The sequence below is a fragment of the Anguilla anguilla genome, chromosome 8 (assembly GCF_013347855.1).
Source record: "Anguilla anguilla isolate fAngAng1 chromosome 8, fAngAng1.pri, whole genome shotgun sequence".
Lineage (NCBI taxonomy): Eukaryota > Metazoa > Chordata > Actinopteri > Anguilliformes > Anguillidae > Anguilla > Anguilla anguilla.
In genome coordinates, this window is record NC_049208.1 from 55,800,793 (window position 1) to 55,817,390 (window position 16,598).

Sequence of the window (16,598 nt, forward strand, 5' to 3'; positions counted from 1 at the left end):
GAATGCATCGTTACCTCACATTCAGTATCCTCATTTTAATAACGAATTAACTTGTTAACTTATTTTAAATTATATATGCAGGGCAGTACATATTTAGACAGTGACGGAATTTTATTTGTTTTGGCTCTGCACTCCAGCACGCTGAATCCAACTGAACATGTGTTTCACTTGCTAAAGACAATACTGAAGTCAAAAAGCCCCCTAAACAAGCAGGAGCTGAAGACCCAGAATCTGGGTCACAGATTTCAGGCATTCATTCTATGCTTTGTATTTGCAACCAAGTACTACCTTACATTACAGGCATTTAGCAGACGCTGTTATCCAGAGCGACTTACACAACTTGGGGGGACTATGTATAATTAAGGCTGTAATTCCAACACGGATCACCCGATATAGATGTAAATACCTCAAATTAAAGCTGACATTCTGCACGTTAACCTCACATTCATTGTTTCACGTTAAATCCAATGTGGTAGATAGAGCCAAAAGAACAAAAACTGCGTCATTGTCCACATTAATGCACTTTATAGTGTATCATACATTTATGGGTAGATTTTAGTTATACATATGTAATACTACAATAGTTCATATTTTTGCATGTAATCTACGAGTTAGTTTCTACTTCAGTTCATTTGATTAGGAACCAGTTGCTATTAGTTATGGCAGGTAATGGACTGCATTTATATAGCGCTTTTATTCAAAGCGCTTTACAATTGATGCCTCTCAGCAGTTCGGGGTTAGGGGTTAGGTGTCTTGCTCAAGGACACTTCGACATGCCCAGGGCGGGGTTTGAACCTACAACCCTCCAACTGCCAGACAATCGGTCTTACCTCCTGAGCTATGTCGCCCCATAGCGGGTATGCCTTCTGCTAAGTTCGTATGTTTGTATATGCATTTCTCTGATTCCTTATATAATAAAGTGAAGTCAATTGCAACGGGGTATTTCACCTGGTTAAATAAAGAATACGTTTTTGAAAAATGACATGACCACACAATATAGAACCAATCATGCATTGTGTTGCAGGTTTATTTATGTCTTATTATTTCTCCAACAATTCTGCCACCACAAACTAAACATCAGCTGCTCTCTACTGCCATGTCACAAGAATCTTCCATCAACAACAATATGGCATTAGTCAATGAACATGCCACTGAACACAATTTATGGGTCTCCAAAAGTTACCATTCAAGAGTAAGGGATTACTCAACTACATCTTCTTCGTCCCCTTCCGTTCACTCTAAATTCTCATATTCATTTCACGTATTTGTACAACATGCCACTACATCACGCATCCTTCCCGTTGCCCCCAGCAAACGGTGGCTATAACGGTTTGATATGACTCCTGACGAGTGAAACAGATCCCACATCATTAAAATCGTAAAAGGACGAACTGGTGACACGAAAGAATGCAGGGAACTGGGAAGCGTATAGATTCTGAATAGTGCTTTATTACGTGCCAAGAATGTGGTCCATAGCGTCCATCGTGCCATTCTTTAATTTGAAGCGCATACCAATTTGGTTAAGTGTGTTTTGGCTGAGGATATATGGTTTTAAGTTTAACCTGCCTTAATTGATTATTTATATATCTATTCAAGGAAAATCCCCAGATACTTTTCATAGGCAATAATAATGTACAATACTCTTCGAGTGGAATTAGATGGACGCCGATTTGACCGTAACTTGAGGATCTTGATTTTGTGTAAAGGCGTCACAAGTAAATCCTTCATAAAGTGACCAATTGTGTGCGTCTTAACGCCGGGTTCTGTTAGGCAACAGCACTTTTGGAATTATGGCATTATAAATATTCCATTTTTAGTTCACATTCTCACAGAAACAAGTCTTCACTTGCTGATCACTTCAGTTTTTCTCAACGAAATATATTTTTGGACACTACCTCGGTAGCTTGAAGCTGAGTATGGACGATACTGGCAGGTAGGATTGATTAGCAGTTAGCCTTTATTTTATTGGCGAGCTATACTGAACAATACTGTAACGGGAGATTACATTTTTTAAATAAACAAGCTCGGTAGTTTTAGAAGTCATGCTACCGTCTGGTCCTTGGAACCTATCCATGTAACGTTACTTTTGTAGTTTTTAGTTCATTTTCGACGCAACTTCAGTCACGGAGATACTGGCTAGGCCTAATTCGGCAGTTGCTTTGCTAACTGGGAGTTAGCGGTCAGCTTCACCTGAAATTAGTTTGTGTGCTGAGGACTGTTCGCTCGTCTTCTGATAGCTAGCACGCCTGTCGCCTTTGCTGGCAACCAAAAGTCAGTCGTCTGCTGATCTATGAGATTTAAATAGCCCACACATGATGTCAAACGATGTCTTACATAAAAGCATACCCAGCTGGCAATTTGGCTAGCTAAATGCTTAACTAGCTTTTGTAAGCTACGGGGTTTCTAAGTTAGCGATCGTGAACTATTTTTACAAGTTAGCTAGCCAGGTGTTAGTTAAAACTAAATCACGTTTACCCATGTGCAGTTTTCAGTTCGTTAAACTGCTAGCTTTGAATATCCCTGTAATGTGATCTTCAGTTTTGCAGGCTAACTAACGTTAGCTGTATGATGTATGTTCCTGACTCACTGCAGCAGTTTAAGATCCATGTAGGCACGTAACAGATCCCATGGCACTTTTCGTAGGGGTGTGCATGGGCCAAACACCCTACTTGGTGTCGTAAATGGCCACCTAATTATTCCCTGGTTTATTTGGATAAATGTAAATGTTTCCCTCTCCACCTGACCTAATGTGTGCTGACTGTTCTGGCACAAAATGGCCGCCGGACATCACCCAGGTGGGGGCTAGACAATCGGTGGGGTTTGAGGCGAGTTCCCCTCCTTCGCTGTAACGAGGTGAAAGGCTCAGTATAAACGCAGCCCATTTAATTACACATAATTAAAGTGGCTGAAATGTCTGTAGTATCAGCCCTAGCCAAGATGAGCCGGAAACTTCCGGAGCCGTCTCGGAGGCAGACCAGCCAGCCGAGAGCGGGGGGGATCCGGAGGATGGAGGGAGCGGGGAGAACGGAGAGGGCGCGGAGGGCGCGGGGAACGGAGAGAGCGATCGGGCCGTGACCCAGGAGACGGACGAGGACGTGGTCGCAGAAACGAAGGAGGGTGCCGTCGGGGAGAGGAGAGATGAAATGGTGGGAGACATGGAGGAGGAACTGCTCGTGCTGGACCCTGAGCATGTGAGTAATATCACTCTCCCTCTCCATCTTTCACTTTCTTCCCTCTCACTTGTCGTAACACTACATTTCTCTCCTTCCAGCATCCTCCTCTTTATCCACCTTCCCCTCCTTTTCTCTTTACTGTAGTTTTTCTCATCCCCACTATCACCCCTCTCTCTGTCGCCCAACTTTCCCTTGCATCTCTCTCCCTTTCTCTGTCTCTCCCCGTTTCTCCCCTCCGCTGCCCGCTGCGTTGACTCCGCCCTAACACCTAACTCCGCCCTAACACCTCTCGCACGCTCCCACAACCCTAACCCTAACACCTCTCACTCATGTTCCCACAGCCCTAACCCTAACACCTCTCACTCATGTTCCCACAGCCCTAACCCTAACACCTCTCACTCATGTTCCCACAGCCCTAACCCTAACACCTCTCACTCATGTTCCCACAGCCTCTGATGAAAGGCTTCCAGGCCGCACTGAAGACTCATCTGGAGAAACAGCTGGAGAGGCTGGAGAATGAGCTGCGTGAGCTGGTATGCCCTCTCTCTTTCTCCCTCCCTCTCTCTCCATCTCTCTCTCCTTCCTTCCCTCTTTCTGTCTATCTTTCACTCTCTCCCTCTCTTCCTCTCCTTCTTTCTCTCTGTCTCTCCCTCACTCCCTCTCTCCCTCTTTCTCTCTTCTCACTGTCTCTCTCTCTCTCTCCTTCTGTCTCTCTATCTTTCACTCACATCTGTCCATCTTTCTCGCTCTCTCTTCCTCTCCCTCTTTCTCTCCCTCTCTCTTTTCTCTCTCTCCCTCTTCTCTATCTTTCTCTCTCCCTCTCTCTCCCCTTTCAGACTGTTAACTTGGCTTCAAATCCTTGTGACAGAAAACCCAAAAAAGCATCCAAAGGCTCCCAGGTAGTAAAGTAGCTAGTACCTCTCAGGCTCTTCTTAAAGGGGCAGCGAGCTCTGCTTCGGCACGTCTGTGCAGATTGGGAGCTCTGCTTGGTGTAACACTGCCCCCCCTCACCCCCCCGCCCCCCCAGCGGTCCATGGAGCGGGCGGAGGGTGACGGGCGTGTGGAGGTGGGCACGGCCCTGTATAAGGTGCAGGAGGAGCTCGGGCGGGTGGACGCCAGGCTGCAGGGGCAGAACAAGGCCAACGCTGCCACGTCCTCGCAGCGCCAGAAGGCTCAGGACCGGCTGGAGGACGTCCGCCGCGACTACCGCGCCACTGTGGCCCAGAACAAACAGCTGTGGGCGCAGGGTAAGACCCAAAGGGCTTATATCCCTCAGAGGTTGCAGGTTTGAGTCCCAGGCGGTGGCATTTCCAGTGCTTCACATCAATCAGTAAAATATCCAGCTGTTCAAATCAGTGTTAAAAAAAGTATGTATGAAAAAATAAACAGTGCATTTAACAGACACAACTTTTTACATAGCATTTACATTGTGTCCATTTATACAGCAGGATAGAACTGAAGCAATTAGGTTATGTACATTGCTCTAATTGACAATGGCAGTGTCCTTACCCTTTATACTACACTGCCACCTAGAGGAGACTGTGCATCTCTGTCCTGTGATGCTGCCCATATGTGACCACGTCCCCAAATGACCACACCCCCCCTTTGACCATGCCGCTCCATACAAGCAGACCCCTCTGTGACTCCCCCCCCTCCACAGTGTCCCAGATGCAGGCGGAGGTGGACACCATGGCCCTGCGTCTGCTCTACCTGCACGGGGCCAGCGAGGACATGTGCTCTGACCTGGCAACCACGCAGACCTGCACGCGCAAGGCCCAGGTGGAGAAGAACCGCGCCGCGCAGGAGAAGAACACGCAGGTAGGCAGCAGGGGGCGCCAGAGTCCCCCCAAGCACAAGATGCAACATATCTCAGGACGATCTGGAGATTTGCATGAGAGCTTGCTGTAGCAGTACGTTTACATGACCACAATATTCCGGTCATTGCCATGGTTCCGAATAAAACAATATTCCGAATGAACTGTTTATATGGCAACTGAGATGTTACTGTTCTATTAAAATGGCCCCGTAACAGTACGTCCCTCACGCCCTTTATTTATCTTTCAAAATGAGAAAAGTTAGGATAATTTCTCCCTCCATCCTAACATGTAGTCTTCTTTTCATCCTTGCGCCCTGCGAGCCGCCAGCTGTCTGGCTCACGTTTAAAACGCAGTGGCTGATGGGCACTGCCAGAGTCACGCTGGCTTCAGCCCGGTTCAGACCAAAGGTTCGCGACACGACAGGCTGCAACAGCTAAATCTTCGCCTGCGACAGCGAGCGCCTGCGTCAGGCGCTCTGAGAGGGCCGTGCACACTGCTGCACCTCCTCTCTGCATCGGGCGCTCTGAGAGGGCCGTGCACACTGCCGCACCTCCTCTCTGCGTCGGGCGCTCTGAGAGGGCCGCGCACACTGCCGCACCTCCTCTCTGCGTCGGGCGCTCTGAGAGGGCCGCGCACACTGCCGCACCTCCTCTCTGCGTCGGGCGCTCTGAGAGGGCCGTGCACACTGCCGCACCTCCTCTCTGCGTCGGGCGCTCTGAGAGGGCCGCGCACACTGCCGCACCTCCTCTCTGCCACTCTAAAATGGTTTCGTCGTGTCGCGGCTCTTTGGCCTGAACTGGGCCGCAGACGGGGGTCAGATTCTCCCGCCGTGCGGTTCCCTGGAACCCTGACGTGTCTGAGGAGGAAGCGCGATGTGCTGGATGATAGCAGCAGAGCGGGAAGCGTGATCGTGGGGCTTGGGTGATTTTGGGGGTGGTGACCCGAGCTCCTGTCCCGCCCCTCAGGACCTGTACGTGGACCGGCTGACGCAGAAGCTGGAGCGGCTGCAGGAGCAGACCGCACTGTACAACGCGCGTGCATCCGCACAGGCCATGGAGACGCAGGTGGCCCAGGAGGGCCTGTCTGAGGTAGGGGTTAGCGTGTAACCCCTGAGTCACTGATCCCAGTACAGTGTTAGCGTGTAATCTATGTGTAACTGATCTTAGTACAGTGTTGGGGTGTAATTCCTTTGTAACTAATCCCAGTACAGTGTTGGGGTGCAATGGGGCCTTGGGTTTCTGTGTAACTGATCCCAGTATATTGTGAGCGTGTAATCTGTCCTCCAGGCTCAGATGGAGCTGGATGCTCTGCTGGTCGAGCAGAAGCAGCTTCTACAGCAGTGGAACATCAGCCTGCTGGGAGTTCGGCGCCGCGACGAGGCGTACAACGCCATGCTGGATGCGCTACGGTGAATTACACACTATACACTCAATACACTATTCACACTACAATACACACTACACATACTACAGTATACAGTCTAAACACTATAGTATACACTACACACACTGCAATATACTCACTACAGTATACACTACACACACTACAGTATACACTACACACTACAATATACTCACTACAGTATACACTATTCACACTACAATACACACTACACATACTACAGTATACAGTCTACACACTACAGTATACACTACACACACTGCAATATACTCACTGCAGTATACACTACAGTATACATGATACACACTACAGTATACAGTCCACACACTACAGTATACACTACACACACTACAATATACTCACTACAGTATACGCTATTCACACTACAATACACTCTACACACTACAGTATACACTATTCACACTACAATACACACTACACACACTACAGTATACACTCTACTCACTATAGTATACACTATACACACTACACTCTACTCACTACAGTATACACTATACACACTACAATATACACTCTTCACACTAGAGTATACACTATATACACTACACACTGTGAGCGTGTCAGAGTTGGTTAGTGTGTGAGGGTGTGTTTGTGTCGGTTTGTGTGTGTTAGCGTGTTAACACTGACTAACATGTGAGGGTGTGTTTGTGTCAGTTTGTGTGTGTGAGCGTGTTAGCATTGGCTAACGTGTGAGGGTGTGTTAGTGTCGGTTTGTGTGTGTTAGAGTTGACTAATGTGTGAGGGTGTGTTTGTGTTGGTTTGTGTGTGTTAGCATGTTAGCGTTGGCTAACGTGTGAGGGTGTGTGTGTGTGTGTTAGCATGTTAGCATTGGCTGACGTGTGAGGGTGTTTTTGTGCACTGCTTGCGGTACAGGGTGGCACGGGACCAGGCCCGGGCTCTGGACACGGAGATCGAAGGTTTCCGGAAGTCCATAGGGCAGGAGGAGGAGCAGAACGAGCAGCTGACGGTGGCGTTGAACTCGGCCCGTCTGGACTGCGGGACGTCCCGTAAGCTCATTGCGCGCAGCAAGACCCAGGAGGAGGCGCTGTTGGCCCAACACGCCACCTACACACGCATGCTGCAGGAGAGCGAGCACATGCTGGAGCAGGTCACAGTGGTGAGGCCCCTCCCACACACAGGCCCCATAGCTCCTCCCCCTTTCCTAATAGACCCTCCCCCTTTCCTCACAGCTCAGTGCGTGTTGAGGGCGTGTTCAGCGCGTGTTGAGGGCGTATTCAGTGCGTGTTGAGGGCGTGTTGAGGGTGTGTTGAGGGTGTGTTCAGTGCGTGTTGAGGGCGTGTTCAGTGCGTGTTCAGTGCGTGTTGAGGGCGTGTTCAGTGCGTGTTGAGGGCGTGTTCAGCGCGTGTTTTGGGCGTGTTCAGTGCGTGTTGAGGGCGTGTTGAGGGTGTGTTGAGGGCGTGTTCAGTGTGTGTTGAGGGCGTGTTGAGTGCGTGTTGAGGGTGTGTTCAGTGCGTGTTCAGTGCGTGTTGAGGGCGTGTTCAGTGCGTGTTGAGGGTGTGTTCAGTGCGTTTTGAGGGCGTGTTCAGTGCGTGTTGAGGGCGTGTTGAGGGCGTGTTCAGCGCGTGTTGAGGGTGTGTTCAGTGCGTGTTGAGGGCGTGTTCAGCGCGTGTTGAGGGTGTGTTGAGGGCGTGTTCAGTGCGTGTTGAGGGTGTGTTGAGGGCGTGTTGAGGGCGTGTTCAGTGCGTGTTGCGGGCGTGTTGAGGGAGTGTTCAGTGCGTGTTCAGGGCGTGTTGAGGGCGTGTTGAGGGTGTGTTGAGGGTGTGTTGAGGGCGTGTTCATTGCATGTTGAGGCTGTGTTGAGGGCGTGTTGAGGGCGTGTTCAGCGCGTGTTGAGGGCGTGTTCAGCGCGTGTTGAGGGCGTGTTCAGTGCGTGTTGAGGGCGTGTTGAGGGTGTGTTGAGGGCGTGTTCAGCGCGTGTTGAGGGTGTGTTCAGCGCGTGTTGAGGGCATGTTCAGTGCGTGTTGAGGGCGTGTTCAGCGCGTGTTTAACGGCGTTCCCGGCAGGACTGCGCGGCGCGGCGGGCGGAGGCTGCGGCGCTCCGGGCGCTGATAGACCGCGAGGTCGGCGTTCGCCGGGAGCTGGAGGAGAAGATCATGGGCAAGATGCAGGAGCAGCTGTCACACGGACAGGCCGCCAAGTACTCCCGCCAGCAGGTGGAGAAGATCGCCACCCAGAAGAAGGAGAGGGTGAGTGAGACAGAGGAGGAGAGAAGAAGAGGTGGAGGGTTAGGGACTGATTTAATCAAATGGATCTCTCACATGGCACCATTAGGCACGGTTCAAAAAATTAATTTTATTACCTGGAGAAGTCTTTTTTGCATTTCACAAGTTAATCAACAAAGGCTGCACAAGGCCTCAATTAAAAAAGGTGTCTGTGTGTGTGTGCGCGTGTGTGTGTGTGTGCAGGAGCTCCAGGTGGCCCTGCTGGAGGATGACATCGCTCAGGTGACGCTAGAGAGCACGGAGGTGAAGCTGCGGGCGGAGTCTCTGTCCCGCGTGTGGGCGGAGCTTCAGAAGGAGATGGCCCATCAGCAGGAGCTGCTGGCCCACAGCGAGGCCGAGATCAGCAAGCAGGACATCATCATCGAGCGCAAGCAGTTCGCCATCGGCAACTACAACAAGAAGATCGAGGATATGTGCACCAAGGTGGGCATCGCGCTGGTGCGGGCACTGCCAGTATGGTTAGCACGTGGGCGAACGGTTAGCGCATGTAGCACACAACTGCCTACTTAAGCCACACAGGTGTGCTTAGAGTTTAGCATGTCTGTATATTTCCTCACGTGTGTACGTGTGTGTGTATATGTGTGTGTATGTGTGTGTATGTGTACGTGTGTGTGTGTTTGTGTGTGTATGTGTGTGTGTATGTGTACGTGTGTGTGTGTTTGTGTGTGTATGTGTGTGTATGTGTACGTGTGTGTGTGTTTGTGTGTGTATGTGTGTGTGTATGTGTACGTGTGTGCAGCACGAGGACGTGGGTGGGCTGGAGATTCGTGTGCATAAGCTGCGTAAGGAGCTGGAGGAGATGGAGGCGGAGATCCAGGGCCAGCAGCAGTCCTGGCTCCGCCAGCAGGAGGAGCTGGTTAAACTCAACCAGGACAGGCAGACCCAGAGCGCCGCCCTGCTGACCCTGCAGGGGAAGCTCACCATCCTGCAGCAGAAGAAAGTGCACACTGAGGGTCTGTACTTCAGCCCCGCCTCTCTCCCTGTAACCCCGCCTCTCTTCCTCGTAGCCCCGCCTCTCCCTGTAGCCCCGCCTCTCTTCCCTGTAGCCCTGCCTCTCTCCCTGTAGCCCCGCCTCCCCTCCCCGTAGCCCTGCCTCTCTCCCTGTAGCCCTGCCTCTCTCCCTGTAGCCCTGCCTCTCTCCATGTAGCCCCGCCTCTCTTCCCTGTAGCCCTGCCTCTCTCCCTGTAGCCCCGCCTCTCTTCCCTGTAGCCCTGCCTCCCCTCCCCGTAGCCCTGCCTCTCTCCCTGTAGCCCTGCCTCTCTCCCTGTAGCCCTGCCTCTCTCCATGTAGCCCTGCCTCTCTCCATGTAGCCCCACCTCCCCTCCCCGTAGCCCTGCCTCTCTCCCTGTAGCCCTGCCTCCCCTCCCTGTAGCCCTGCCTCTCTCCCTGTAGCCCTGCCTCTCTCCCTGTAGCCCTGCCTCTCTCCCTGTAGCCCTGCCTCTCTCCATGTAGCCCCGCCTCTCTTCCCTGTAGCCCTGCCTCTCTCCCTGTAGCCCCGCCTCTCTTCCCTGTAGCCCTGCCTCCCCTCCCCGTAGCCCTGCCTCTCTCCCTGTAGCCCCGCCTCTCTTCCCTGTAGCCCCGCATCTCTCCCTGTAGCCCTGCCTCTCTCCCTGTAGCCCTGCCTCTCTCCATGTAGCCCTGCCTCTCTCCCCGTAGCCCCGCCTCTCTTTCCTGTAGCCCCACCTCTCTCCCTGTAGCCCCGCCTCCCCCCATAATGGAAATTGCGTTCGTTATTGATGTGGCGAGAAAGTGACGTCTTTGGTCCCTGATAAAATATTTTTGAACGTAATCTTTACGTGTATATATGAAATTCTCGGTTACATATTCATTAACATTGGCATCGACCAAATGTATAGCAATATACTGTTCAAAAATCATCTTTTATCAGGGACCAAAAATGACGTTTTGCTTGAGTTGCACTCAGAGACTGTAAAAAATAGTTGCACTGCTGCCGAGATTAGCTAGCTTCTCAGCTAGCAGGCAGCTCTCCGGAGAAAAACCGTTAACGTTACACTGGGCACTCTGACGAAAACTGGTGACTTTTTTGTATAAAATATGCAAATATAATTCATGATTTGACATAACTATGGACAACTTGCATTTATACAAGTAGCTACCGCTCGCTTTTTCCAAACACCATCTTTGTTGAAAGAAACCGTAAAGCCCTACCGCAGTGTATTGTGGGAAGTTGGGCTTCCGGATAGTGTACATAGCTTGTACCCTACATTTGCAGTGCATTGTGGGGCGGAAGTCGTTCACTATATAGTGTGCTACAATTTTGTTTCTCAGATGGGACACACTACAAAATGGCTGATGCCAAAAGTAGTGCACTATATAGGGAATAGAGAGTGATTTGGGACGCAGCCCCTGCCTCTCATCCCCGTAGCCCTGTACAGCTGTGCACATGCGTGCGGGTGGCTGAGTGTCTGTGCCCTACCTGGTGCGCAGGTGAGATCCAGCAGGAGCGCAGGGAGCAGGCGGAGGTGGAGAGGCACATGAACGGCCTGATGCTGGACATCGTGAAGCTCAACGGCCTGCTCAGCAAGAACAGCCAGCAGAGCGAAGCCCTGGAGCACCGCAACTGCCTCATGGAGAGCGACTTCATCAGCAGGCTGAAGGTCAGAGCCACAGCGTTCCCACTCACTCCTGCAGAGCCACAGCGTTCCCACTCACTCCTGCACAGAGCCACAGCGTTCCCTCTCACTCCTGCAGAGCCACAGCGTTCCCACTCACTCCTGTAGAGCCACAGCGTTCCCACTCACTCCTGCACAGAGCCACAGCGTTCCCACTCACTCCTGCAGAGCCACAGCGTTCCCACTCACTCCTGCAGAGCCACAGCGTTCCCACTCACTCCTGCAGAGCCACAGCGTTCCCACTCACTCCTGCACAGAGCCACAGCGTTCCCACTCACTCCTGCACAGAGCCACAGCGTTCCCACTCACTCCTGCAGAGCCACAGCGTTCCCACTCACTCCTGCAGAGCCACAGCGTTCCCACTCACTCCTGCACAGAGCCACAGCGTTCCCTCTCACTCCTGCAGAGCCACAGCGTTCCCACTCACTCCTGCACAGAGCCACAGCGTTCCCTCTCACTCCTGCACAGAGCCACAGCGTTCCCACTCACTCCTGCACAGATCCACAGCGTTCCCATCCCCTCCTGCACAGAGCCACAGCGTTCCCTCTCACTCCTGCAGAGCCACAGCGTTCCCACTCACTCCTGCAGAGCCACAGCGTTCCCACTCACTCCTGCACAGAGCCACAGCGTTCCCATCCCCTCCTGCACAGAGCCACAGCGTTCCCATCCCCTCCTGCACAGAGCCACAGCGTTCCCTCTCACTCCTGCACAGATCCACAGCATTCCCTCTCACTCCTGCAGAGCCACAGCGTTCCCACTCACTCCTGCACAGAGCCACAGCGTTCCCTCTCACTCCTGCACAGAGCCACAGCGTTCCCACTCACTCCTGCACAGATCCACAGCGTTCCCATCCCCTCCTGCACAGAGCCACAGCGTTCCCTCTCACTCCTGCACAGAGCCACAGCGTTCCCACTCACTCCTGCAGAGCCACAGCGTTCCCACTCACTCCTGTCAGATTCTGAAGTAGGTGATTGGAGTATATAGGAGATGCCTTGTTGATTGTATGTGTGTCTGTGTGTGTGTGTGCGCGTCAGGATTCAGAAAGGGAGGCCATTGAATTGCAGATGAATCTGGAGAGGATCCAAGAAGAGAAGGACATGCTCCTCAACAGCCTACTGGAGGCCGAGTAAGTGTGTGTGTGTGTGTGTGTGAGTGAGAAAGTGTGTGTGTGTGTATGTGTGTGTGAATGAGAAAGTGTGTGTGTGTGTGTGTGTGAGTGAGAAAGTGTGTGTGTGTGTGTGTGTGTGAGTGAGAAAGTGTGTGTGTGTGTGTGTGTGTGACCTCTCTCTCGGTCAGGCGGCAGGTGCTCCTGTGGGAGAAGAAGACGCAGCTGGTGAAGGAGACTCAGCTGGCAGTCAGGGAGGAGATGGGACAGGGAGACGTCCGCTTCCTCAAGTCTGAGATTCACCGCATGGAGGTGGGCCTCTGCAGGCACACACACTCTCACACACACACACACACACACTCACACACACACTCACACACACACACTCACACACACTCACACACACACACACTCACACACACTCACACACACACACTCACACACACACACACACACACGCTCACACACATACATACACACACACACATATTAAACACACACACACACACACAAATACACATACACACACACAGACACATACACACATGAAACACACACACACTATCTCACACAACTCCATACACTTCATCTGCTTGCACACAATATGCTCATGTAGTATGTGATGTCTGTCCAACGCATGTGATATGCACAGGTATGATATGTACAGGTGTGATAAGCACAAGTGTGTTTGCACAGGTGTGATATGCACAGGTGTGATTGTACAGGTGTGATATGCGCAGGTGTGTTTGTACAGGTGTGATATGCACAAGTGTGTTTGCACAGGTGTGATATGCACAGGTGTGATTGTGCAGGTGTGATATGCACAGGTGTGACATGCACAGGTGTGTTTGCACAGGTGTGATATGCGCAGGTGTGTTTGCACAGGTGTGTTTATACAGGTGTGATATGCGCAGGTGTGATTGTGCAGGTGTGACATGCACAGGTGTGTTTGCACAGGTGTGATATGCACAGGTGTGATTGTACAGGTGTGATATTCACTGGTGTGATATGCGCAGGTGTGTTTGCACAGGTGTGATATGCACAGGTATGTTTGCACAGGTGTGTTTATACAGGTGTGATATGCGCAGGTGTGTTTGCACAGGTGTGTTTATACAGGTGTGATATGCGCAGGTGTGTTTGCACAGGTGTGATATGCACAGGTGTATTTGCACAGGTGCGGTACGATCAGTTGATGAAGCAGCAGGCCCGGTTGCTAAGGGAGCTGGATGCGGCGGTTGCTAGGCGGGAGGCCATAGAGATGCACTGTGAGACCCAGGCCCGGTCCGCCCGGACCCGCCCCGCCCACACTGAGTCCCACAGCGTCCTGCAGGGCCTGCGCAGGAAGATACAGGACTGCCAGAAGGTGAGTGCCTGCGCGCGCACACACACACACACAGACTGCGCATACACACACACACACACACACACACACACACACACACACACACACAGACTGCGCATACACACACACACACACTCAGCGTGCTCTCCCCTGTGTGTGTGTAGAAGTGTAAGGAGTGTGAGGGTGTGATTACACACACACTCAGCGTGCTCTCCCCTGTGTGTGTGTAGAAGTGTAAGGAGTGTGAGGGTGTGGTCGTGGAGCTGCAGGACACACAGAGGGGGCTGCGCTCCACCCTGTCCCAGAAGCAGAAGCAGCTGGCCGAGCTGCGCAGCACCTGTGACACGGTGGACACAGAACTGCGCAGCCTGCAGGACGCCAAGGAGAAGGTCTGCATGCTGCACAGTACAGACTCCTGCTGTCATAAACTGAGCTGCTCTCTCTCACTGAGCTACTCTCACACTGGGCTACTCTCTCACTGAGCTTCTCTCTCTCACTGAGCTGCTCTCTCTCTGACCTACTCTCTCACTGAGCTACTCTCTCACACTGAGCTACTCTCTCACTGAGCTACTCTCTCACTGAGCTACTCTCTCTCTGACCTACTCTCACACTGAGCTGCTCTCTCTCTGACCTACTCTCTCACTGAGCTACTCTCACACTGAGCTACTCTCTCACTGAGCTGCTCTCTCTCTGACCTACTCTCACACTGAGCTGCTCTCTCTCTGACCTACTCTCTCACTGAGCTACTCTCACACTGAGCTACTCTCTCACTGAGCTACTCTCTCACACTGAGCTACTCTGCTGGAACTTTCCCACATAAGTAAAAATACGTTCCAGGACCTCCTCGGGTAAAACTATCCCATCAGTCGGGCTTCAGACTGGTCCTCTTTTACGAGGACTCCTAACACATTCTCCAACTCCCATGATTCCCTCATGCCCTGAGCAAAGATTTACATGAAGGCTTTCATCCAATCCCGCCCCCCTCCCCCCCCCCTCCCACAGAACCGGTCCCGGTTGATCACGCTGCAGGGGCGTGTCCGGCACCTGCAGGCGGTTCGGGACGGGCGGTACCGGTCCGTGTGCGTGGGCGGGACAGCCCCGGGCTCCACCGCCCAGCGCCTGAGTGCCCACCTGCAGGCGGTGGACTCCATCCTGCAGTGCGTCTACCAGAACTGCCCCGAACACCGGGGGGCGCTGCACCTCCTCACCCTGGCCTTCGCCTCCCGCCGGGAGCTCCTCGACCCCGCCCCCCGCTCCTGACATCACTTCCTCTCCCCACCTGCTGTGCACTCGACCCCGCCCCCCGCTCCTGACATCACTTCCTCTCCCCACCTGCTGACTGCAGGGGGGCCAGGCCTTTGACTGGGGGCTCAGATGGCAAAATTTTTGAACATTATTTGCTAAAAAAAAAGTAATTAATAAAAAATTCAGAAAGTTATTTGCTAGTTTTGTGAGCCTTCACTGACATGGCTGATGACAGCATGGTGGGTAGTTTTATTAAATAAATAAAAAATAAACTGAAAGGATCCAAAAATAATGTCCTCTCGTGTTGTGTCTTGTTTTCCTCTAGGGGTGCAAATCTCCAGTACTCTCTGAAATTACATTTCAATCAGTTTGAGCTTTTCACAAACTCTCTGAATCTCTTTGTAATGGACGTCCACAAGACACTTAAACCCAGCTAACAAGGCTATCTGCCTTCGAATTAATGCCCACTGATCTGCTCGATGGTCGTTAATCCACACTTCAGGACCCCAGGGGTGGAACAGGTCACCATATGAGCCGTGGTAATTACTCACTTCACCAACGGTTTAGTGGTCATTTTTCTCCCGACTCGGCCAGGTTAGGGTTAGGGTTAGGTGTATAATAAGAGCTCTCTGTCTCTCGCGAGGGGCGGGGGGGGGGGGGGGGGGGCGGGGGGGGGGGGCGGGGGTTTAAGACAGAGGCACTAAGGTGTTTCTTGATCTGTAACCACAGCGACGGAATCCAGAAGACTAATAACACAAACCTGCCGACCGATCAACGTCTACTCAATATGATGCCCGTTCCCCAGAGCCCCAGAGCCCCAGAGTCCCAGAGCCCCCCAGCCCCAGAGCCCCAGAGCCCCAGAGCGCCAGAGCCCCAGAGCCTCAGAGCCTCAGAGCCCCAGAGCCCCAGAGCCCCAGAGCCCCAGAGCCTCAGAGCCCCAGAGCCACAGAGCCCCAGAGCCCCAGAGCCTCAGAGCCCCAGAGCCCCAGAGTCCCAGAGCCTCAGAGCCTCAGAGCCCCAGAGCCCCCAGAGCCCCAGAGCCCCAGAGCCCCAGAGCCCCAGAGCCTCAGAGCCCCAGAGCCCCAGAGCCTCAGAGCCCCAGAGCCCCAGAGCCCCAGAGCCTCAGAGCCCCAGAGCCTCAGAGCCTCAGAGCCCCAGAGCCCCAGAGCCTCAGAGCCCCACAGCCCCAGAGCCCCAGAGCCCCAGAGCCTCAGAGCCCCAGAGCCCCAGAGCCCCAGAGCCTCAGAGCCCCAGAGCGCCAGAGCCCCAGAGCCCCAGAGCCTCAGAGCCCCAGAGCCCCAGAGCCCCAGAGCCCCAGAGCTCAAACTGAAATATACCTGTAACCGGCAGACATGCTTCTGCTCTAAATGCCTGGAATGAATGATTCCTGTGATTCGTCCGATTGGTCGAGGTGCTGTGGTCAATAAGGGATTCCCAGCTATGGCTTTGACCCAAGGCGCAATTCTGGGATGCCCGCGCATCCATCGTTGACTGACCTGCTCAAAGATTTCACTTTCATTTTTGTGCTTTTGCTGTGGTCTTCACCATCTCCAATGTAAACCCTTCCTTGAGTCTGCATCTGAAGAAGATTACTTCTGGCAACCTATTTATTAATGTT

The 16,598-nt window shown here is 52.5% G+C and overlaps 1 protein-coding gene across 2 annotated transcripts; it reads left to right on the forward strand.

The window, feature by feature from the left end:
- Positions 1 to 793: 793 nt before the first annotated feature.
- Positions 794 to 15,187, forward strand: LOC118233237 (coiled-coil domain-containing protein 40-like). Of its 2 annotated transcripts, XM_035428715.1 has the most exons (17): positions 795 to 1,933; positions 2,921 to 3,191; positions 3,623 to 3,706; positions 4,201 to 4,420; positions 4,834 to 4,991; positions 5,956 to 6,078; positions 6,277 to 6,398; positions 7,286 to 7,529; positions 8,437 to 8,619; positions 8,839 to 9,078; positions 9,395 to 9,608; positions 11,104 to 11,273; positions 12,323 to 12,414; positions 12,585 to 12,705; positions 13,568 to 13,756; positions 13,966 to 14,124; positions 14,738 to 15,187. In XM_035428715.1, the coding sequence occupies exons 1-17, from the start codon at positions 1,917 to 1,919 to the stop codon at positions 14,993 to 14,995; spliced, it is 2,865 nt and encodes a 954-aa protein (XP_035284606.1). In that variant the 5' UTR covers positions 795 to 1,916; the 3' UTR covers positions 14,996 to 15,187. The 2 variants fall into 2 exon arrangements, with proteins under 2 accessions (XP_035284607.1, XP_035284606.1); XM_035428716.1 differs by lacking the exon at positions 13,966 to 14,124 and having other exon boundaries at positions 794 to 1,933.
- Positions 15,188 to 16,598: the final 1,411 nt, after the last annotated feature.

Excerpts from the sequence above, each read along its gene's own strand:
- LOC118233237 (XM_035428715.1), top strand. Across the intron at positions 4,992-5,955 it reads CGCAGGAGAAGAACACGCAG|GACCTGTACGTGGACCGGCT; the intron begins GTAGGCAGCAGG and ends CCCGCCCCTCAG. Across the intron at positions 13,757-13,965 it reads AGATACAGGACTGCCAGAAG|AAGTGTAAGGAGTGTGAGGG; the intron begins GTGAGTGCCTGC and ends GTGTGTGTGTAG.